The sequence below is a fragment of the Lissotriton vulgaris genome, chromosome 6 (genome assembly GCF_964263255.1).
Source record: "Lissotriton vulgaris chromosome 6, aLisVul1.2, whole genome shotgun sequence".
NCBI classification, from domain to species: domain Eukaryota; kingdom Metazoa; phylum Chordata; class Amphibia; order Caudata; family Salamandridae; genus Lissotriton; species Lissotriton vulgaris.
Window position 1 is genome coordinate 1695982049 of NC_141694.1, and position 24742 is coordinate 1696006790.

Consider the following 24742-nt stretch of genomic DNA (forward strand, 5'->3'; position numbering starts at 1 on the left):
AACCTAATTTGAATTTTCTTTACACTACCTGGTGTACCGGAGTAACAATTGTAACACGAAATGTAGTAAATTATGTAAGAACGTGCTGTAACACGAAATGTAGTAAATTATGTAAGAACGTGCTGGCATAAAGAAAATTCAACCCGGGTTTACTGTTCATTTGGTGACCGCTCCCAAATAATCTCCATTGAAAATGTTGCTACTTTTCGTCTCTTTGTGAATCCACCAAACCCAGTAGCTCTCCACGCTGTGTATTGTTATTCAAAACCCTATGGAGGGTGAGCTGTGAAGGTGTTTAATTCCCAAATCATAGTGTAATAGTTTTCTTTCCACCGAGCCGCTCCCTATTATGCGGTGCCTTTCCAAGGCTGCCCTATCCGTGTACAGATAATTCCCGTTACACAGAAGGGCAGATGAAAACACAGCATGCTCAACAAAGGGACTTGGCCTATAAATAGGCCCCCTCCCCCCCACCAAGATAAACACATCGTATCATGCCTGGTATCACCCACCGCGGCAGTAATCACATATTGCCGCAAACTCACTTAATACCGAACAGATTCATAAAGGCGGCGCTCGTCCAGGTATCTCGCGGTGCCTGGCGTCAGCCAGCAGGCTCCATACATCCTGTAAATTGTATAAACCCAACGGCAATTGTAGTGTGAAGGCGGCGGCGTGAGATGGCATCAGCGGCACAGAGCCGAGCAGCGTCCTGGCAGATATAATATCTGGCGACGAGGACATATTACTCATGCCATGCAACAACATTTTGATTGCTGGAATGCCGAGCTCCTGGTCCCGGCCACCGCCAGCCCTCGCTCCCAGTGAAAGATTAATGCTATCTCCGGGTTTAAGTAACCCTCGACATGGCCAAAATTAGACTTTAAAGAGCCCAGCGGGCCAGGGCTGAAATAGTTTCAGGAGGGCGTTGCTTGCCAGGCCTCAAGCGAGCAGCTAATATCCACGGAGAGGCTTATTTCCTGACAAGTGTCTCCCAAGTGTACAAATATGGCTGTCACATGACACTGCCGGACCACCTCACAACAAGACACGGCAATGAGTGGATTAGCCAATGACTGGTAATAGCACAGCGATACAAGTGAAAGAAATGGCAGGTGCTAACTTGGACTGTCTTGTTGAGTGTGCCATTGATTGACAGGCAGGTCAGAGTCAGACTGGTGCAGCTGGTGAGTGAGCAGTACGCGCAAGGGCATGGCACGGGCGTGACACTGGCTTCAAACGCAGGCCCACCCTGTTCACTTTCAGGGATAGCTTGACTTGAGTGCCCTTTGGAGGTGCTCACCAGATGTGTCAGCAGGACCCCATCATTTTACATTAGACCACTGACCACAGGCTGAATAACACCGCTGCACTCCTAATGTCGTGCCCACACCCTTACACAAACACGAGGGCGTTTCTGAGCATTAGTATCTGGAAAAGATTGTTCTGTAGGTTTCAGCGCCTAATAAAGAGATCAATATCTATTCTGCAAACCACACGTCTGGAAGCTGGTTGGCCAACTTAACCTTCATCCTTCCCAGGCAGGAAATACACAGCATCATCCCACTTATAATGATACTTATAGCTGCCAGGATGGCAAGTGAGTTAAACACTCATAGCTCATCGTGAAGATATGCAGTGATCTGTAGATCATGAACTATAATCATGGCCAAACTGACACAGTCTTCCATCCTTCCAAGGTCGGAAATTGGTAATCTACCTGCCAGTAAATTGGCTAAAAGTTCACTTTTCACATACAGAGTTCAGAAATGGCAAGCTATCTAAAATCAAGTAATCACCTGTACCATTTAAGCACCCATTCATATCACAACTGAATGCCTCAGAGACCAAGTAGTGAGAGACTGGTCTTTGCTTGTGATAGACTGCAAAATATTGGACCCAACTGTTAAAACAACCCTTCTATTGCACACTTTGTATCAAGCAATCCACACACCCCACAGCTCAGCATGTCACAGCACAACCCAGATACTGGTATAAATGTTTTCAAGCTCCACAGGCTTGGTTTGGATACTGCTAAATCCCACTCACCAGCTGACTGTGGTTGGCGCAATTTACAATCTGTTCTATTGAAAGATATGGAAGAGGATAACCAGAGTCTCAAAATGTCTTGAATAACAGTTTGCGTGATAAATCTCTGGGAGTAGTGCTCTCCAGTGTGTTTGAGTGAGGTATGTGGTGTTCATGTGTGTGTATATGTAGGTGTTGTGTGTGGGTCCGTCTGTGAAAGCCTGACAATCTACTAAAGCCTTTGATGTGTGCAACTGTGCATGTGCTTGTTCGTGTGTTTCCATGTGCACTCGTGTTCATGAATGTGTGTGTTTACATATGAGTATTTGAGTGTGTGAGTATGCGTGTTTATTTTGTGAGGTATGGGGTGGTCATGTTTGTCTGACTCGTATGCTGGTCAGTCTGCGAAAGCCTGACAGTGTACTAAAGCCTGTGATGTGTGCATGTGCTTGTTTGTGTGTTTTCAAGTGCACTTGCTTACATGAATGTATGTGTGTGTGTGTGTGTTTTGTGATTGCAAGCCAGAGGCTCTGTTTCCAGAGGCATGCTTGTGACGTTGGAAAATGTGTAGCAGTGTGTCAAGTAATCATTGCACCTTTCATTACAATATCATGTGACCATTCAGTTTGTGAAGGTGCAAATATTAAAGGTAATATTACTAAAATCATATCAAAATCCGTCATGCCTTCTCATGGGCGTGGAAATCTATCTGGATTCTAACACAATTCTATACAATAAAATATTTTGCCACGTGTAAATCCTCCATCAACCATATCTTCCAACAATCATATTTAAATCATTCAGTTTAACATTTCCTGTTTAGAGCTGCAAAAAAAAATCTAATTGAGGTGCCTGCAAGCCCCAAGATAGAGCTGTGATAGCTGATCCAGGCAGGAACAAAATATCTCCGTGGAAAGATACCGGCCATATTCAGTCTCATATGGCAAGACCTCGATCAGTGTTTGACATACAGGCGAATTCTAGCCCAGGCAGCAACACAACGGTACCTGAGAACTAGTACAAAAGGTAAACAATGAGATGTGCAGATGTTTGCTGCATCAAAGGGCCCGGGGCCTAGTTAGCAGCCCCCTCTGACAGTGGGCAGAGTGACACCCCCGGCAGCTTCTGACAGCTTCCCAGTGGCTGTGCTGCTGCGGATTATCGAATCGCACAAAGGTCTATTGTTCTTTCTTATTGATCCGCTGAAGAGCTCCTAAAAAAAAGCATTACTGCCTGTGGTTTCTAATGTAACCAAATCTAAGGGCGGAATTACACAGCGCATCTCAGGAAACTGTACCCAGTCTCTCTCATGGGCCCAGGGAGCGCGGGGATGACATCAGGGGCCTGCACCCCGCCCCTGGTGCGCGCGGAAGGATGCCACTGGACTTGTTCGAGCGTCTGACCCGACACCCGATCCGGGATCCAGGAATGGATTCTCTAACCGCACGGGCTGGATGGAAAGCAGCCACTCTCTGCGTCGAGGCGTCATTAATAGTTTTTTTGTTGTTCATACATGCAGTGGTGGCGAGGCCGCGCCGCATTTTGAAGACTTTGCTCCAGGCAGATTACCTCGTACGGCACGTGAACGAATTCGTGTTTTCCGGAGATAAAAGTCATCAGGATGTGTTTGTCTGACGTGATAAGTGAAACCCATTTGGAGGAGTCCCCGGGAATGGATGACATCTGTGTAATAAAGCTTCGTGTACATGATTATTCACAGCCAAGAGCAGACTAAACAAGACGGGCGCTGGGAGGTGGAACAGAGCGGCGCCGGCTAGAGGGAGGCGTGCAAACCGGCGCCCCCTACCGAGCGCTCTCCGTTACTACACGAAGAAGCTAAGGCAAGCACCTGGGCCTGGAAACCTCTTGGTGTGCCAGTATAGTCCAGGACTTCCTAAATCGGAGAATGGCATATTTACTGCGCATGAATATTAGTCGAGAACCTGGGCTGTGTGTGGCCTTTTAGATCCAGAGTTACAAACCTATGTTTTGAAGATTTGTGGACCTATAAATGAACTGTAGACCTTTCCTTGGCAAGTCATGTGCCGCACAGACATTGATTCACCATTAAGCACTCCCGCTTTAATGTAGGCCCCTGTACAGCTTATGTTCCAGTGGCATCGCTGTGGCAGACAAGAATATTAATTGACTTTAATTAAGAATCTAGTACAATGTCAAATATTTGATATTCAGGCAACATGCACTGGCAATGCCGTCTAGACCAAGTGAGAGGGATACAGATATTTTGTCGCCCAATAACTTGACTTTCATCATCCTCTTCTCAAGCCCTTGTTTCTCAATTCTAATTGGCCACAAATAGCAGGCACCCATTGGTCCTCCGGGATCTGCCTTTGTCCTTTGACGTGGCCTTCTCATAAATTAATGTTTTCGCATGTGTAGGCAAAAAATCAGAAGAAACATTGATAATCTTAGTTTAGCTGACTGTGTCTACCTACTGCGCCCTTTCATGGTGCATGTTCTTTGCCAGCGGGTGTTGTATTCAGTTTAGGAACCAATACCTCGGCTAAGTGTCAAATAATTCAGCCAGATCTTTGTATGGGCTAGTAATGTCCAGCTCTCATTACACCACGAGGAAGACAAACCCGGATTATCTTCATTCACTCGCGATCATGCACATTGTAGACGTGGTCTATGTAACGACCTCATTGTCGGTTGTCGAGAGCATTGTAATCTCTATTTACTAGCTATTGTGCTGTTCGATATCCACAGTGTTGTTATTGGCTACAAAGGTATATATTGTTTAGGCATTACCAATGTCCTGATGATGATCCCCATGATTAGATAGTGGGATCGAAACGCCGTCAACCTTTATGTACACCATATACCTATAATGAACATCTCGTGTTATATGTGTGTAATGGTGTAATTGGAATTTCTGTTGCATCTTAATCCGCAGGAATCTGAAGTATTGTTGCCTAAAAGCCTTGTGTTTTTCTGTTTGTGATATCTTTCACCATGCCAATTTGTATGTGGTAGGGTACAGGCCTGTGCCCCGCTACGAGGAATTGTTGAAGGAAATTTCTGTGTATTCCTTGTGAATAAGTAAAAGATTGATACCTCTGTCCGGCTGGACATGTCCAAAACCAATATAGTTTCCATTGTGTCTATATTGTTATTCGTTTGTATCCTAATAATGCTTGGGACCATTGTTGTTTTCAAAAATAGCTCTCATTACCAGCACCTCCCTCTTTTGCAGTTTTGTACATACTTTAGTAAAGTACTGCTGTTCAAGTGTGTATGTGAGACCTGATATATGGTGCGTGGTAGCGTCCTGCCACAACAGAGCGCTTGCCTGAACTAGATAGTGTGTTTACAGCCTTTTCAGCCTGAAGGTGTTTTCGCCTTCCTTCGCCTCCTGGGCACATGCCAGGAACTGGCAGGGCTGCACCAGCCCATCTGCCTCCTCAAAGGGGCAGGGGTCACCCCAACTGCCTACAACTCCGGCTGCCAATGTGGTTTCTGATGCTGTCAGCTGGCGCACGGTTTGAGATGGAGGATAATTCTCTCTATTTGCTTTATTATGTAACTACAGCTGTGCACAGTGTTACCACAAGACCCAATGGTAGCCCAAAAAACACCAAGATGGAGAGAAATGTTAAGTAGAAGGAGTGCGAATAAGAGAGAGAAAGAGGACGAATGTGAAATAGAGAGTTTCAGAGACATAAATAGAGGCTGAGATTAAGAGAGCTAGGGAAGGAAGGAAAGAAGAAAGGCATGAAAGAAAGAGGGAAATCAGATGGGAGGTAAAGATGCCAGGGAGTGAAAAAGGAAGGAGAAGAGCAGGAGAGATGGAACAGTGTATGAGATGGTCTGAAGATAGAAAACAAAAGAGAAGAAAATAGAATAAGAGACAATCCGCAGAGTGCAAGGGTAAATGAGAGACTGGCAGTGAGAGAAAGGATAATACAAAGAAAGATAAACAAATAGAAGGAAGTAGCATAGAAATAGAGAGCGATTCAATGGTGGCTTCTTTACAGGGGTCTCAGGGAGATCCCCTGCCAACTGAGAGCAACCACATAATTTATTGACCACCTTGGCTCAGTGCTTAGTTTTGTAGTGTTTCTGAAAACACAATATTTGTATTTGCCAATACCACTGACAGTGTGCAAGTCAGCCTCCAATATCTCACAAATATTCATAGGCTTCGGGCTGAATGGAGGGCCTCTGAAGGATTGCGGGCCACGTTAACTTTTGGGGAGCCCCCATACGCCGCAGGGCCTTTTGTTATGCCCTGATCCCACATGACCCCTCCCAGGCCTGCCACTACCACGGACAGTTAAACTTCTCTCCCTCTGAGGCCGCCCAGCCTCCGATTATTGTTTTAGGAGAAACAGAAATGAATACATGAAGGTGACCGTGTTATAAGGGCTATTTTAAGTGGCCATTAGCATGTTGAGATGTGTTAATACCAATCGAGGATTTTCTATTAGTGACCAACCATTTCCTGTCCAGATCCCAGACACCCACACAAGTGCCTGAAAATTACCCAGAAGAGAGCTTTGACCCGGCTGACCTCTCTGCAGCTGAAGTGGAGCCCTGGGACCCTGCTAAGTGACAGATGCAGAGAAATGGCGGCGGCTCAACTTCCAAGCCAGGATGCTCCCGCTAACATCTCCCCTAGACATGTATAATTAATGTAAACTTCCAAACACTATTCTGAGACCACTGTATGCAAAACAGCTCACTTGTCTAGCAATATCTTGACAGCCTAACAACCAAAGCTCTAGGCACAGAAAGCTAGAGAGGCCTTGCAGAACCACTATTAAAGTTAGCGGACTGGGTATGGGTAAAGCGCTGCCTTCAGCAATTACTTCTCCTCTTGGCGCTTTGTGAAGACATCGTTGCGCTGTTGTTCTCCGCTGGGGTCACACAGCAGATATTTTGTGCAGTTACTGGCATACCTTTACTGCTTTTGTTTGCAGGCTGTGCGTAAGGTGATTTCCCTCGCGCAGGCGGAAAATAGTTCAGTACAATAGCAGAAAAGCACTGGCTAAAAGTAAGGGTGGATTCCGCGGAAAGCATTCCCAGTCAATTTGTACAACTATCCATAGGAACAAAAATAACCCCATTTCAGCGGCAGTCTTCTTTCTGTGCTGATTGGCATGCTTGTCCATTTCTAGTCAACGGTGTTGTCAGTTGACTCCAACATGATAATAAGCCTGTCACCGTATTCAAATGGCCGCGTGACAGCGGGTTTTGTGAGCATGACGTCCACAGCAAAGAGGCTGTCAAAGGAAACATCTTCCAGAAAATGGAAAGAGAATGGATTTCTGGTGAGAAAGCACATTTTACTAGGGATAAAAGGCAGAGATGCCCCATTAGATTTGGTCATTGTGCTGCATTAATCTTTTCAGATGCTACTGGTAAGAAATGCTCAGTTTGTTTTCAGCTCAGAAAAGGGGATTCGCTGGGAAGTCAGACGCGTAATAAGGTGGCATAAGCAGTAATGCAAGTAACGGAAATAGGACCGCCTTGGCCCTGGATGGGTAGTAAAAGGCAGCTAGAATTGCAATGCTGTGGGTGCCTCAAATCCCTAGGTCTGGTGCCACAGCACCTGCTGCACCGCTGATAGCTATGCGCCTGTTTCGGTATACAGGATTCTCTTCATGCAGGATTCACCAATAAGTTAATTCTTGGCCAAAGCTTTAGTAAGAGCATGTAAGGCAGAAGCCTTAGGGAGTAGCTCAAAGGTGGAGCCAAAATATTGGGAAAAGGTCTGAAAATGACCTTTTAGTGCATGAGGAGAGCTTTTCCCACAGCTGCATTTTGTCTGGTGAACACAATGGCCATGCACCGTTCCTAACTCAATTAGCCAATCATTCTCTCAGACCTTGTACTCTACCTAGATCTACCACCAAGACGTATGTTAAAGTGGGTCAGTAGTCTTAAGAGCTCACATGGGTCTGCACAGAAGAAAGTTCACCCACAACCTTCACATCTTGGGCAGACTATTGAAATGTTCTCCTTAGCCCTTCTATTCAGAGGGCTACATGGGTCTCCAAAGACGTCTGAGGTATATATAAGTTCACAAACCAGTAACTCAACCTTTCAAATGAGGGAATGTACCCTGCGGCTTCAGGACGGCTCTTCTGCTGATTCTGGACCACGTCACAGCGGGCATTTAGGTTCATTCTTATTCAAAGCTCTCAAGAAAAATGTGTTTTGCAGGACTCCTTCTGTGCCACGGCGACTCCCTTACTGATAAACAAACGCTTACCTCTCAAAGGCCCTTCTGAACTGCTCATGTTGACAGGGTGCACAGCGGTGTGAGGGAAATACCTTACCACCATACCACTCATGGCATCCTGCCACAACACTTGCGGCGTCCCAGTACCCCCACCATACAGTACTACAAATGCTAGCAAGTGATGAGCCGCCTGCTGCACTCAAAAATCTGTGCATGTTCCAGGAGATACTCCCTGCCCACAGATTAGTTGGGGTTTCCTGAAAGGAGGAAACTTAACCCTCAGTGCTGCAGACATGCTCTGCGATGAAAAGAATGTCAAGATTGGGTGAAAACAGAGAACCAGCACTGCATCATTAGAGCGTGAAATGGGCACGCAACATTTTGACTGGAAGGATAGCATACTGGTCTCTGAAGTAAAACTTGATATGCAAAATATTTGTTTCCAATTTTAAGACATATATCAATTATTTATGTAGAAATTTGTTAGGATTATTTAAAAAAAGTAAGATCTATTTATGAAAATGAGGAAGGTTTATGGGGTACTGAATTAGGGGTGTTCAGCTGAGGCCTCAATCGTGCCACGTTTTCCAAGTACCTGGCGATTGTGTAGAAGGCAAAGGCCTAAGAATCATTGTACGAAATATATCTTAGGTGGATATCCTTAAAAATTGATATAAATACGGCCTTTAATATTCAACCCTGGACATCACTTTAACTTATCACCTGTGAGATTTGACATTTGGCAAAACCATAAAACAACAGTTCTGAAATTCCTAGTAAATGAACAGTTTACACATTCAAACTGCTGGTCCAGAGTAGAAATTAGTGGTCTAAAGATCTGATAGGGGAAAGTGTATGGAAGCAAAACAAAGTAAATTCACTTGACAGCAGGAAACAAGTCCTTGGCTTGATATTCCAATTTCCCTCACCTTCTAACTAAGATGAAATGGTAACTAGGCCATAGCATCATGCACAGCAAGCCCGCGCTCTAGAAGACAGGCAGTGCCTGTGAGGAGGATCTGAGAAGGAGACACAGCCCTGATCCCTCATTAAAGATAAGGGAATGCTGGGACGGCATTCAAATGAATGCAAACCATTTGCAGCAATTGTCTGCTCTCGCCATCTTCAAATGAAGGCAGGCATTGCATAATCCTGGCGGCCCGAGCTCCTGACAGGTGGATGATTTATGCTCTGGTCGGAAGAAATGGAGAGCCTGCAGAGGAGACAGCGTGAGCAAGGTGGCGGGGAGACAGATGCTCTCGGTGGGCCTGTGGAGGCGGGCAGGCTCCAGCTAGCTCAGGTGCAACCTGAGCACTTCAGTACTCAACTCCTACCGCATGCTCACGCGTATGTGTGTGTGCGTGTATGTATTTGTGTGTGCGTATATGTGTGTGGTGTGTATGTGTGTTTTTGTGTGTGTGGGCGTTTGCATGTGGGTATTTATGTGTTTTTGTGTGTGTGTGTGCAGGTGAGTGTGGGTGTGTGTGTGTGTAAGTGAATATACATGCTTGTCCCCCCACATGCGTGATTGTGTGTATGTCTGTATACGTATCCTCCACACACGTAGATATCCATCTGCATGTGTATGAACTTCATTGGGATAGTCATGACTGTTCAGCTTTATTGCTGGCATTTCAGGTATTTGGCAGAATTGTAAAATGGCCACCACTAAAGTAAATGATCACATTTATATGCCTTGCAGTAGTACTCATTTTGTGGTGATTTTACATTTAGTATGAATTAATTCACATCACACCTAAACTTCATTGGACAGGAAAGTGTGGCCTTAAGAAAATGTAATTTATGGGTAAAATATATCAGTAATAGTTTATTATATTACAATACTGCATGTCCCTCTTTGTGGAGCCGAAGACGCTCTATGTATTTCTGTAAGGATATTTTGGCAGTATTACCTCTCCCTTCACCCCCATACAAAACTCCCATAATAAGGGAAATCCTACTGAAGTAGGCGTGAACCGGGTCTTTCGCTTTCAAACTGCTCCAACAAAGGTGACAGTGGCCCCATGCACAAGTACATCCATTTTGTCTCCCAGAATGATTAATGCCATTGACAAGGATGCACTTGAAATATGGTACATCGAACCCCTACCACTTTGCGGCACACGGCCTGCATCTAGCCACCTCTAAGTGTACCTTCTGTTTATGTGTCATTCCATAAGAAGGATGCTCGCCATGGTAACTCTAAAGCCAACCTAGAAAAAGTCCCTGCCACGCCAGCGTGGCACCACTCGCTCAGCACCAGGCCCATCCTTGGAGCAAAATATTACCTCAGACAAACCTTCTGATACTCTATTGACACCTGCTACCTGGCTGCATCTCTATTCTGTCAGGTGATAGGCGAAAGAGCCGGAAAGACACAGCAACAGCCCTATTTGAACAAGACTGCAGTATTGGCTGAGAGGAAAGATAAGGCTAATTAAGGTTATTGACACTAAATTACTCTTTACCCAACTGTTCTGTGAGAGATTAACAATGAAGCCTGGTTGGTTTAGAATAAGATGAAACAATTCTATGGTCTCAGGGAGTAAATCGATCACCCGCTCTCATTAACCAACGAACCCTCTTCTGAGCCAGCAAGGCCACAGTAACAATGGTGGTGGGGGGGCGCAACTGGGACGCGGAGCATCAAGCGGTTCTATCACCGGTGTAACGTGGGTTAGGTGGGGAGGCTGCAGGGTGTAGCGCTAAGAAGTAGTGGAGGAAGCAACCATCTACTCAAATGAGGCTGTGTGGGACTCCACCTCTGGGTGAGGAATAGAGACATGGTCCTCTGGTAGGTAAGTGTGTCCTGATCCATTGGCTCTACACACAAAACCTCTTTTGAGCCCCAGTATACAAACTAATATTTTGCATATTTGATTCATGTTTTGTGAAATCCCCACGAGCGTAAGAAAGATGTGAGAGCTGGAGCTGTGTCTTTGCACTCAAAATGTTTCCTGCTATATATAAGAAAGACAGCCTCTGATGCATTATTTATCCAGTAAATTGGTGAAAATGCAGTTTAGTGTTTACTCAGCCTCTCATCCTTCCAGGGTCGGTCAATGGAGTACCATTGGGCTGAGTGCTAATAACCCCTCCTGTTTGTCCATAACACTGGGAGAGCGCTGCCGTGGCAGGTGGTGACAGGCAAAAAAAAAACACTGGAAAATGGATTGGCTTGCCCAGAATCACAACATGCTGAGCCTGACGCCGAGATTCGAACCTCCTTTCCTAGCTCCAAAGTCGGCAGTTCTGGCCGTTTGGGCCCCAATAAAAAAGCAGAGGGCCGCACCCTAGTCTTTTTCAAAGCCGAATATTTTTACACCATCACTCTCCCCCGACAGGGGGCGATGTGAAAGAACAGCTACAAGCAATCACCTTCCACAAGCAGCCTGCGCAAAGTCCCCTCACAGAAGGGTTAGCAGAGAGGAGGGACGAGCAGGGGTGAGACAGGAGAGGGGGACCTTCAAATGAAACATGTAGCGCCTGGGAAAGGAGACGCATTCCAAATGACCCGCATTTGAGGAGGGACGTTCACAACTTATCACAAAACAAACGAGAACAAAACGAGCGCGGCTGCAATCCGCAGCACCTTCTGCCTGCACGGCCCCCCGGGGAGCGGCAGGGGTTTGAAGTCTTCACACTCCGCAGCCAAACGCTTTTTTTCTACCGTCATTAGGCGGCCGTGTTTAAGAAGCATTCATAACAAGTCCTCTGCCTGCTATGTTGATGAATAAGCTGTGAAAACCGGCAGCCCCCTCGACACCTAACCTCACGCGCAGGAGCACGCACGGACGCCGCGCGTGCCTTCTGACGCGTGGGCGTAAATAAACCGGCGTGCAATGTAGCGGCGATGTCTAAGGCGCGGCGCTAATGCATTTGCATTCAGAGACGGAGGGAGAGGCGAGGGGATCGATTTTACTAGTGAAGCCAATTTACGAGGAACGAAGCCAAGACGGTGCATGTGAAAAGAAGGCCACATTTTGGGCCGTGTTTGTAACAGCATTTGTTTTCTTTCATACGACGAATGCATGTTGCCTCATTTCTAGTTTTTAAGGTTTTGGAAAGTGTAACTCCCTAAAATGAACAAACATTTTGTTTAAGAAAAGTTTGACAACCTCACTTATTGCGAAGCTGAGAACAAGTTTTTTTTTTTTAAAGAGGAAAAAAACGGATGGAAAGAGGCTTTGTGTTGCAGCAGGGAATGTCCTGCTTCTGTGTAGGCCGGGACTTGCAAACCTTTATTTGTCTTCTAGGCAGCATATTCCTCAATGCCGGAAGTCCCAGGGCGGGACTTCCGGGATCAAGGAAAGGAAGCTGTCCTACGGATGCCTAACAGTAATGCTGGTGATAGGGGCGAAACACATATATCTGCAAATCCCCGAAGCCTCATTTCCTGCCCAGGTGGGGCTGGTTATCTGGCAGGAGAGATGGGTGACGTTTAGTTTGCCTCCTTTGGGCAAATTCAGGACACTTCGTTTTTCTTCAAGTACAAAATTGGTCAACTGGCCCTACGATATTGGCTTAATTAAAACTCCTCACCCTCAGCTTAGTTATTGATATTAGAACATTTCCAGCCTTCTAATCCAACAAGTGCCCTGGAGAATGAGGCTCGTTATGGTCAGTATGATGAGGGAGCAGCAGGCGGGCTCAGGTCGATCATGGGCAGTCGGGACCAGGGGCCACCACTTTGCCCCATTCCATCATCCGTAGAGAACAGGTTTTAGGAACGTGTGTATTAACACGTCCTGTAGGGGAATGGCACTTTGGTGTTGTGCTTTAATTGTTTTCACATCTCATCTAGTTTGTGTTATTCCATTCAAAGCAACGTTGCAAGGTTTATTTTGATCTTTACTTTGCGTAATACGTATATTTAAATTCTGTCTTTCATATCAAATCTTCGGTGTCCTATTTTGCTCCACAAGAAACAAAGACATGCTGATATCCTGAAAATTTGGTACAGAAATGGTCCTCTTGGACCAATGGAAGACAGCTCTTTTTTTTTAGACACTTCCTTCCAGGAAATGCACCCTTAAAGGACTGAAGGACAAAGCATTCTGATTGGTCAACAAAACAAATATACATAAATCAGGAAAATTGGATTGGGCGGGAACCCAACATCAATATTCTAATTGCCCCTTGGGCTATGTGCAATTGTATCTTAACGTAACATAACAAATCTTTCTGAATATTTCTGTCCCTCCTAAGAGCATTCTTCCGCCAGACCCTTCTTCGATCCAGACGACTAGTGCTCAGCGCACAAGGGAGGCTGCCTCCCCAGCCACAAATATGCAGGTGTCTACCTAACCGGAAAAGGAAAAACGATGATGCACAACAGTACGCGTTCCTTCTCCAGATGTAGAGCAGGACCCCCTTTATATTAAATTCAAGCACTTTGCGACAAATGGCGGTGCCATATTGATATATGTGTGCATGGGTGGCAGGGAGCAGGAAGGAAAGGCTGCTATTTGTCTGAGGGCTCATGGGAAAAGATGCCACATCAAACGCGCCCCAACATCCTTCAAGCCTGTCTCCGCCTTCCCTTATCAATTACACCGCTGTCACCACACCTCCAGAGCAGAAGCAATGCTGCTGCATTTTCACACAAAGCAATATTTTGCTAGGTTCAGCTACTATAAAACATAAAAGGAATAAAGAAGTCTTCAGTATACTAAACATGCCTAGGTTCTGTGTCTAGTGGCATTAAAAAATAAAAATTATCTCAAACATTAACCAAATATTACTGGGTTTTTGCTGTTAAAATAATGACATTTTCATGCATGTACAGTTGTAAATCTGTAACAGGAAGGCCCTTTACTCTAAAATTACTAATATTTATTGCAATGACAATAATCTACCATTTATTAGTTAGTTACAGTATTTCTCATTCAATGTACAGTATAATTCCTGTGTAAGATTGCCTTCTTAGAGGTCTTGTTCGAATTGTGAAGGTAACAATTTAACTCGACGATAGCGCCAAATATCCAATATTGTAATTTAGCTTAAGTCAACTTTATCTGATAACATGATGAAAAAACATCATTATCGTTTTATTATCAGTGTTTCTAGGTAGTTTCACGAAAGACAGACAGCAGCAGAGAGCGCTGATAACGTTTTTCAGACCCGTTAAAAGTAATTAGGGTGTATATTTGGCAAGTTTAATCTTCTGCAGACAGAAGTAAACTTACAGTTTATGGAATTTTGACATTAATATTGCAGAATGCTCGAGATTCTCAGGTCCATGTATTAGTAGTAGTTCATCCACTCCCAAGCTTATTTGATTTGCATTCTGTGACTTGTAGCCCTGTTTCACACATCTGCCAAACACAAGAGCTCAGTGCATGTGTTTTTTCCTGATTCAAAGATTGACTTCTCTGGATTAAGGAGACACATTCTGAAATTTCTAAATGCACACATTCCATGGCGCCTGGTGCTCCCACCCCTGACATTACTGGGCGTGAGCGCACCACTCCTGTTTTAATGGGTATGTTTCCACACCCAGTAAAACTACATTTGCCCCAGAGCAGGGAAGAAGGAATCAAGACACACCCATGTCACAACATGACTCCTAAGATTTTTCACCAAAGAGGGACCATGTGATGCTCCCCAAAGCCGCAGGAGAGCCTGGCAGATTCTGGACACTCCCGACACCCCCAATTCACCCCTTCCAGAGCCCCCAGTTTCTCATGCTCCTCTTTGCCTTGTGCTCAAACAAATTGTGAATTAGTGTGGTCAATTCTCTGGAATTGGGGACAACCGTTTGGCAAAGGACCAGGTAATACTGGGTCTGTATAGTTATTTCCCATTGTGTGGACTTAAACTCAAAATTGCATGGTGAACCGATAACATTCGTAACAGGTAACTCGTACCCCAGTAATACCAGCCTCTATGCACTGTGCAACTCATAATTGGCTCTTATATCACCATTCAGGGCAAGCTCTTTTTTGTAAACTGACTAGTGATTACAAGCTGTACAAACCAGAATTGTTTTCTGATTTTCCTGTGATAAATTCTATAATATTAACTAACAAACATGTGGCGGTCAACCGTGTCTGTTGATGCCAAATATTTCCTAGCTGCAAAAGTAGGGATCAGTGTAAGAGTGTAGATAAATGGTTAAGACAGTTAAGAGGTTTTATACCTCTGTACTTCACCTGACTAATTTTCCATGTGCTGCTGTTGTAGTTATTTCATGTAGGCTTGTCCTGTGCAATATCTTTGCTAATTTTCTGTGGTATACATGCTTGCATTCTGCTCCATAAACTCAATATGGCAGCATTATGGACTCGCGCTTCAGAGGAAGAAGCGTGTAGTCAGAGACCGACAATGCTTAGTGCTCTAGTACCAATATATTTGTACAATAAGCCATTTTCATTATCTGACTTGCCTCTGTAATCCTCTTTAGGTCTCAGTTCACTTCAGCTTCTCCTTATTCTTTGAACTCAGCACAGACGGCTAATGAGTTTTGAAATGTTTTGGCTCCCTGAAGCATTTAACTAGTTTCTACAGCTTCATCAGGGAATGAGGAGGGGGAACAATATTTAGATCTTGTCATATTTGAGCGGGAAAATGCACTTTTCTAAAATCCATATTTATAAGTGGCAACTGAAACAATCGACAGTTACCTTATATTTTCTCCATTATGATCGTTTTTATTTCTCTATCCAGTTGTCCACCCCAAAAGTCTTAATCAGCATCACTCCACAATTGTATTATAGCCAGCCATTAGTAGGACAGGGAAAAGAAATTCACATTTTTGTTACTAATGAACAAGTCTGATTAGTATTTAACAAATATTTTCTTCTCTGTGGAAAAGGTTTAACTTTTTTTAAGGCATATTATAATAATACTTCCTGAAAACACAGCTCATTATTGGAAATTATCTCTTATTGCTTCCACGTGTGCTTTAAAAAGATCCGAACAAAAATCCCAATATCTTCTATTTTCTTTGGAAATCTGTTTGTACCAATGAACATGGAAGTTTGAGAGTTGCTCCTTAATACAGCATATATATATATATGTGTTTGCTGATATTCTCATGAGATGATTGTCACCTTGAGGAGGGGCGGAGCTGAAGGAAAGGGCTCCTAATAATGCAGAAGTACATTTGTGGCATCTATATTTCTCTCAGTAATGTTCATTAACACTATTAAAATGCATTGCCTTAAAAACGATAAATGTGAAAATAATATTAATTGCCTCTACCGAAGACATTCTCATAATTAAAACATCTTTATAGAGTATGTTGGGATGTGGTGAAAAACACCACAGGGCTCCTTAAGGCTTTCCCATCCCTCTTGCTGCAACTTCTATACCAGTTAATGATGCCCCAAATGAAGGGAGGAGCCTTCGGGGAGATTTACACAGGCACCAAAAATTCTGGGGAAGCAGAAATGACAACACACATCCTTTGACACTGTATGACATTGCAGGGGTGACCACTAGACCCACACTTTGCGATTCAATAGCCTCCAATTTTCTGCTGATGAGTTAGGGAAGGACATGGAGTGGCAACTAAAGATAGTAAGCGTCTCTTAGAGCCCAGTTTACATTCTCTTTTCTATGGCTGCCTTCATGACCCAAGATTAGAGGTACACAGAGTAGCTCAAGGGGTATCACAGGGAGAGTAGTGTTAACAGCTAGTACTCTAGGTGACAACTAAATAACATATATGAATTATACGTCCTCAATATGCTTAAAAATAGGCTTTTAATTTATGTGAGCATCAAGAGGCGACAACACCCACATAGGTCCCAGAAACTTCACCAGCTCTCCATCGCCCTCTGGGACACTGTCATTGAATAACAGCTGCAGCAGAAGATGCACTTGCCAGTGTGTCTGATGACCTGTGTAAGGTATCATTCAGTCACAGTGGCCTCTAGTGGAGGCACTGGGAAGACCATTAATTGACAATCAGCACATTATTACCATACACTAATGCCCACTGTTCTCCATAGTTTACAAATGAGAAATAAACTTGTGCATGTGCTACTAACAAACAGCATAGCGTAACCCATCTTTTAGTAAGTCAAACAACTATGAAACTGCTTTGCTCACTGTTCAACCACACCTGTTTACAGCATGAATGTAATTGGAATGGAAAAAAAATTCTTGCAAATCTATCTCTTTGTGCATTAGGAGCAGGTCATGTCAAAGATTGTTCAGCGTAAGCAGACAATTCTGCGTGCCAGGCGCATTTCTAAATTTACAAAGATATTCATTGGCACCTTGTTCCAAAGTGATGCGAGGTTCCTTTCGCCGGAGCTGTTGAAACCTGATTTTATTTTCTGGATCCGCAACTATTTTTTTTGTAACTTGATTTAGCCTGTCAATTTGGGGCCATGCTGTGCCATCCACATGTAGCGACTGCTGCGACAATGGGGGAGGCTGTAGCAGCAAATGCTATTATAGTCTGGAAATTGAATTGAATAGGTTTACATTTGAATAGATTTTCAGCATCATGATCCCTCGCATGCGGGACGCGGGTGGCATTTGCAGCACTTTAAAGATGCGGGCTCCTTATTCAGTGCTGTGTGGCTGGCTGGACGACGTCTGAGAGACTTTGTGTATCTAAGCTCAGATTGGATAGACTTAGCTGCATTTACAAGAGGATTTGCAGAAGCCAAACGTTTTGGAGAGAACTGAAAATGTGTAACTGGTTGATATGCCCACTGCTGCCAGCCACAGTAAGATGAAAAGCTTCAACAAGAATCGCAGTTTTAAAAAACCCTCACTCCCCATTTAACTTCAGGGATCGAACACAAAACTATGAACCGCTTAACTTGGTAATGTGGAACACTTCAATATGTACCATACCAGCTCAAAGAACAGGTGGAGAATACTCTATTAAGTGGAAACTCACCAAGAGTTCATACAGGCAATCAGGAGTGGTGGGCTGGCCGCATGGGCAATAAAGGGTCATTGAACTTGTAAAAAGAGGCAACCATTGGCTTTGGTGCATGACAGGGTCTTTGGAACCAAGGCCCTTATGTATCGACCCTATAGATAGAATGGGTAAAAAAAACCATTCATGCTTCCGGCCCCAAAAGTGCTGTGACACCCTAGTGTCAGATAGTGAACATGGTTATGCTGTGTATGACAGCAAAGATTAGGGTAGTGGATAATGATGCTTAGAAAACTTGCTGACCTATTCTTATGATCTAATGATAACAGTTATGGGCAGCACTTTAACCGCAGCATTGTAATTCTAACAAAACTGTGTCCAGCCTTTGTGAATCTTTTCTTTTTAAGTTGAACAAGTATACTGGCCGTGATTTGGGAGCTTTCAGCATCTCCAAGTGGACTCTGAGCAAACTAAGGACATGTGAAATATGGAACTTCTCTGAAATGATCACTGTTAGTACAAGGATGCTCAGATGTACCTCTTTGCATTCGAAACATGGAAATCAATGAAGACATGCAGCCCAGGGCGGCCCACTCGACTAATGGCAGATGGCCTAAATTCATTTTAACATCTGAACCAATGTAGCATTGCAGGCGGATAGTGGTTTAAGTCTGTGGACATGTCTGCGTGTAACAACTAACAATGGCATTTCGGCATATAAATCCAAATGTGGAGAAAACTATCGGTCTATTTCTATTGCTCCTGGCACCTGCATTCCATTCCATGAAATGTGACTGTCTTAAATTCCTCAAATACCTCTTCAAACTCAGAGATTACAATGAAAGAGTCACCACGATGTGACTGTCTCAAAATAAAGCTTTTGCTGTATAATTTTAACTTGATCACAAGATTGAATTTTGTGTTCCTATAAAGTAAACCAACCCATCCATCTCAGTAACACAATTAGTATGGATGCATCTTCTCCTCCCGCGAGCCATAGGCGTGTGCATCTGAGTGCCTGATTTTTTCATTTAGGATGAATATTTAATGCAAAGATTTTTTTAATTTCCCTGTTGACATATGGTGGGGAAAGTGTCATTTGTGGTATATTTCTTAAATGCTGTTAGTTTTTTAGGTTCTTCTTAGACGCTATTTTGATTTCCTATAAGTTGATTACTCATTCTTCCCAATTTCCGTAACCACCTGCGCGCCCAAGTTGAGCTGATAAATTAGTTCATGATCCAGAGAAAAAGGTTTTGGATCAAATGCAGCAAAGCGACCATCGCTTTTTATCCTTGGAAGTCCATGTAGTGTGTGACTTTTCTATTGGGGTATTTATATACCTGCATGTAAAGCACAACCACATTTATGTGGAGCAAGCGCAAACAAACAATGCGTTTTGGTGGTGTATGTCGTGCAAGCTGTACTTTGTAGATCTAATAAACCATTTGTGTTTGTTGTTTGTGATTTAATCACCAGTAAAAAGCTGTCGGTGTTATTTGAATTTGTAGACGAAACCTGTGAGAGATTGATGATAGCACCATATTGTCGCTTTGGTGTATTTTGCCAGTTGTATTTCAATACAAATTTTCTGGCACTAATTAAAATAGTGCTTAATTAGTTTACCGCCGACAAATTCCTAGACAACATGCAAAAATATGGTGCAGCTGACGTGGCATGCAAAAATACTTCTAAGTGCTCTTAAGAGAGGTCACACCTGCACCCTGAGACCACCTACCCCATATCAGAGCCCGCAATTACACTTTTTCATAGTAGAAAATGCACTTCCGGCAGATGACGAATTTTAATTGCATGGGACTTCCTGCCTTCCAAACTCTTTCTGCACACTCAAACCCTGAGGTTCACAACTACACATGATTTGAGGCTGCAAATGAGTGTTTTGCATTGTACAAATCCCCTTTGCGAGTCAGAAAAGTCCTTTATGTTCACAAAAGGGATACTGTGACTTACACTGAATCACTATTCAGATGGGATGTGAAAGTATTGTCCGCATCTAATTGTGATTCGTAGTGACTTGTCTATGTGGCTTGTGATGCCAATTACAGTTTCAAATTATTGTGATGTTACTGTCTCTCGAGGACATGGAAATGGATCCACAAAGGGGAAGCTATGCCAAGGGATAGCCTCCCATTTGGGAACAGTGTCATGTGGCCTCTTGGGGAGCAATCAGTGGTTAAGAGGACCACTGTTTGCTCGCGATGATGTCTTCCCCAGTGGTAAACATTAGTTTATAAGCAGAATCTGTTCCTTTAATGGACACAGGTTGCTTTTTGGGTCTCTGCTAAGCCCTGCAAGCATCATCGCTGCATTCTCAGACAATTTTAGTGGGTGACAGAGACCATGCTTAATAAAATTCATTAGCTAGGTTATTTTGAGTGACGTACTAGTAAATACGTTGCATCGTAAATTGACAGGAAGGTTGCAAAAGTCACAGTGTGCATGTGCACCCACTTTGTGCGACCTGTACAGACGGGCGATCCACTGAAAGTTCGAACCAGGCTCGAGCCTGAAGTCTGGCTCAGCTCGAAGTCATGTTGGAACCATGAGCCCCCTACCTCTACCCAGGCTGTGGCATTCTTGTTAGAGCTGGCTGCTGGGGAACCTGGTTCGAGTCTCATCGTCACCTCAACCACTTGTGATTCTGAACACATCACTTAATTTCTCACTGCCTATAAACAATGCATGTAACCTTGTATGATGTAACTGGTGCATATGTAAAGCACTTAGCTTTCGTGTCAAGTTGTTACTCTATTTAAAAAATGAAGAAAATGAACCATGAGTTATAAACAAGCTCATTTCCTGGCTGAAGTGAAACCAGAAAACCTAGATAATCATGTCTTCCCTGCTTAAATTTGTGATCTTAAGCAAATATTTAATTTCACCAAAACTCTTTTTTCTTTATTATTGCATATGAAAGCACTTTCAAATATGTGAGTTCACACTACAAGTTGTACAACACTGTCACTTGTAATAAGTACTTCTCAGTGCAGTGCTATAATGTACCTTATTAAAGTTAAAGCTTCCATGTGTTAAAGGAGTACACTCTTTTGAATTTTGAAGAGACTTTACCATATTGTATGTGATGTTTGTTGTATGATGTACATACAGCCGCGGCCAATGCAGGTAAGAGTGGTGGGGCCAGGTGAGGGGGGATTTCGAGAGACGACTACAAGGGGAAATTATGTATTTATTTATTTATGTTTCCCTTCTGGTCATCTATCGAAATCCCCCCTCACCTGGCCCTACCGCTCCACCGCTCTTACCTGCAGCGGCCGCGGCTGTTTACATAACAAATATTTTCAGGGCTCGGCTCATGCACGGCCCGTAGATCCGACCCAGATCCTTGGCTCGGCTCTCCCTGTTAATTCGTTGGCTCGCCCACCTTTAGCTACCTGTCTGAGCATACATCAGGCTCTTTGTCCAATACTCCAAGGATGCTGGTCATAATGTGTTTTCATCCACTTGACATTACAAAATGGGACCTAGGGTGAGTCTTCAAAACTGCATTACCATGCAAACTTAAAAAGTAGCAAAATATGGTATTGCTCTGCAGTAAGAACCCGGTGACAATGCTTTTTGAAATACTTATGATGTTAACAATATTAAATAAAGTCATAAGACATTAATGTATTCTGCTTTCCTAATGATGGCTTACAGAACTCCTGTGAGCTCACGTAATGAATGCATTCTCATGTTTACGGGTGCATAAGCGTTGGCCAATAAAGTGCCTTGTAGCTGTTCCACAGATGGTACATTACGGTTCCTGGACTTTGTGCACACATCAGATCATCAAGTCTGCAGCAGTGTCCCCACACATAGCATGCAGCATCCAGTCATCACCCTGTAGAGTAATTTCATGCATGAGAATTATATGATGGTGCAAGGGCGGTACACGGCAATTGGTCTCCTCTTCTGCAGCACATCCCTACGCAGCTAGGGCGTGCCAGTCTTTAGTGTTATGTCAGATAGCTCCTTGATCATATCCCAGTGAGAGACACTTTGCTGGGATGTGACTGATAGTTCCTTTTCTTGGGGTGCAATTGATTTATTCCTGATTTCTTGTGAAAAGAAGGTGCAGAGAATACATTGCTAGATTCATTTGAAATTTAAATTTTATGGATTTTCTTTGTTACTTAATATTCAGCTTTCCCCAAACAAGAGTTATCTGGAATCAATAGGGTGGCTTCAGAATCCAGGAAAGGCAAAACTGTCAATGAGTAAAGGACCTGGATAATGGAAGTATTAAAGGGGGATTTTCAGAAAAGGGGCAGGACGCAAAACAATTCCTTTTATTTGTCTGCTACAAAAGGTCTAAGCGAATTGTGTACACTATAGTCAAAGCACTTACCGAATTGTTCATCTGTGAGTTCACACATGCTCAAGGCTCCAAGGGTTTTTCAAGACCCTCCCAGACCCCTTGTTGTGTATGTGTATTTTATGTGTGTCCGAGTGATTGTCTGTATAGAAATGTATGCTGTGTGTCTGTGCGAGCGTGCGTTTTGTGCCTTTCTTGGTATGTGTATTTGAGTGTGTGAGTTTGTGTGTCCCTCTGAGCTTGTTTGTGTGCTTGTCTGTGTATAGGTACGTTTTTATGTATGTGTGAATCTATGTATATGTGTCTTTGTTTGTCTCAGTAATTACGTGTGTTTGTGTGTATGTATCTCTATGATTACGTGCCTGGATATGTGTATGCAGTGTGTTTGTGTGTGTTTACATCTGCGCAGATATGTGTGTGTTTGTGTGTGTGTATTTGTAGACATATCTATATAGGTGGCTTACCTTCTTTGAGCATGCCAACTTTTAAGCACTTCATGAAGCGGCAGGCCTGGCAGGACTTGCGCCGGCGCTTGGTGATTTCACACTCATTCGTGGCTGGGCAGCTGTATTCTATGTTACCTGCAGCAGATGGTGAGGGGAAGAAAAATCAAAGAACCCACAATGAATAGGTATTGTCACAAGAACAGCTTTAACACAATCACTGAGATGCAGCGGATCAATCCGCTCAGGCACTGCGATGGCACGCCACATGGTTAATCCACAGAGACATCTCAGCGCCAAGCTGGGGAAACCTACGCGCGGGCATTGTTTGAAGAAAGCTAGAGCGCTAAAGCAAGTCTGACTGTTTCCTACAAGGCAAATTATTGCAGAAGATTGCACAGGCTTCACGCTGTTGCTGCTGGGAAATGGAAAGACAATACCACATGCCTAGTTGCAATTCTAAATGTCTTTATCTTAATGAGCAAAATCTTTTAAGCCCTGTTTTTAATTTCAAGGTAGCTTAATAACTTAAGACTACTTAAAACAACAAGATATTTTGCCTTATTCAGTTGGGTTGAAATGGCTTGCGAGAACCTCATATTTGCATATAGCATTTGAAATTGAAAAAAATTGACTATCTCCCTGCTTGGACTGCAATATTATTAGTTACATAGAGATTACTCATGAGTATTTCCCTGCAAGTGAACTGTTTTCTGTTTCCCGCCCTTTCTTCTTTTCCAAAACCCAATTCTGACGATGGGAGGGTTGTCACAAGACAGAACAGGTCTATACATAGGCTGAACTTTTGCATAAAGCATTTTCCCCCACCCGCCCTGTCATATTCTCCCTCAAAGGCCGCGCTTTACTTCCTAACCCTTTCCCCCTGTGATTAAGTGCATTAGTATCTTAATGAAAATGCATTCTGTTTATTGGCCCCTTGGGAAATGGGAGGTCATCGCAGCAAATGCATAAATTGTCATCAGAGACAGTCCGAGCATAATTGCAACCTCGCTCTTGCGTGTTCGCCGCTCTCGGGGTCCGGCCGCGCCTCCACCCCCCCCCTCCAAGAAACATGCGCGCCGCAGCCTGGTAATTAGCATAGAGTCTGCCTGGGACCTGGGCATTGATGAAATATTTCAGAGTTAATCACACTTTGTAAACACTGATTTATATTGACTAGCTTTCTCCAGACTGATGCCTCCTCATTAAATATCACATTAGCGGATTGCAGCCTAGCACAAAGACTAAAACGCTCAGCAGCGGCTAATTCACCAGGAAGTAATACTTAAGGCACTTATATCTATTGAAAATGGGTTAAGTGTTTATGATAAAGAGGTCTGGCTGGTGTAACTTAGGCTAGATAAACCCATCAGAAAATCTCTCACTAAATTAGCGTTGCATCCTAGCACGTTTAGAGCAATAAAATTGATGTACTTTACAGCCACATAAGAGGCTCGCGTAGGGTTTGCGCGAAGCATATATCAGCCTGGATATGCTTACTATTCGTCGACACAACAAAGGCTGGTTGAGGGGCTGTGAGGTAGCAGGACTGTACAAACCTCACACTTTGGGACCTCATAAACCTAATATGGGCTCCTTAGCGTTATGGATAGAGGTTTAAATAGAAATACAGAAGTTGTGGAACTCTTTGTTCAGGGTACCTATTTGCTCCTAAGAAGTGCTGGTACTCTCCTGTTAAATGTATTGCAGCAGAGCTGAGAAGTGCTGGTACTCTCCTATTAAATGTATTGCAGCAGGGCTGAGAAGTGCTGGTACTCTCCTATTACATATGTTGCAGCAGTGCTGCGAAGTGCTGGTACTCCCCTATTAAATGTATTGCTGCAGGGCTGAGAAGTGCTGGTACTCTGCTTTTAAATGTATTG

The 24742-nt window shown here is 43.7% G+C and overlaps 1 protein-coding gene across 4 annotated transcripts in view; it reads right to left on the reverse strand.

Annotated features, from left to right (window-relative positions):
* Window positions 1-24742, reverse strand: part of ESRRG (estrogen related receptor gamma) — a 264204-nt gene that overhangs the window by 125553 nt on the left and 113909 nt on the right. For all 4 annotated transcript variants that reach the window (XM_086927905.1, XM_086927902.1, XM_086927903.1 and 1 more), the window contains one exon: window positions 22881-22997. In XM_086927905.1, the coding sequence (XP_086784031.1) occupies window positions 22881-22997 (117 nt within the window). The remainder of the gene's footprint in view (window positions 1-22880; window positions 22998-24742) is intronic.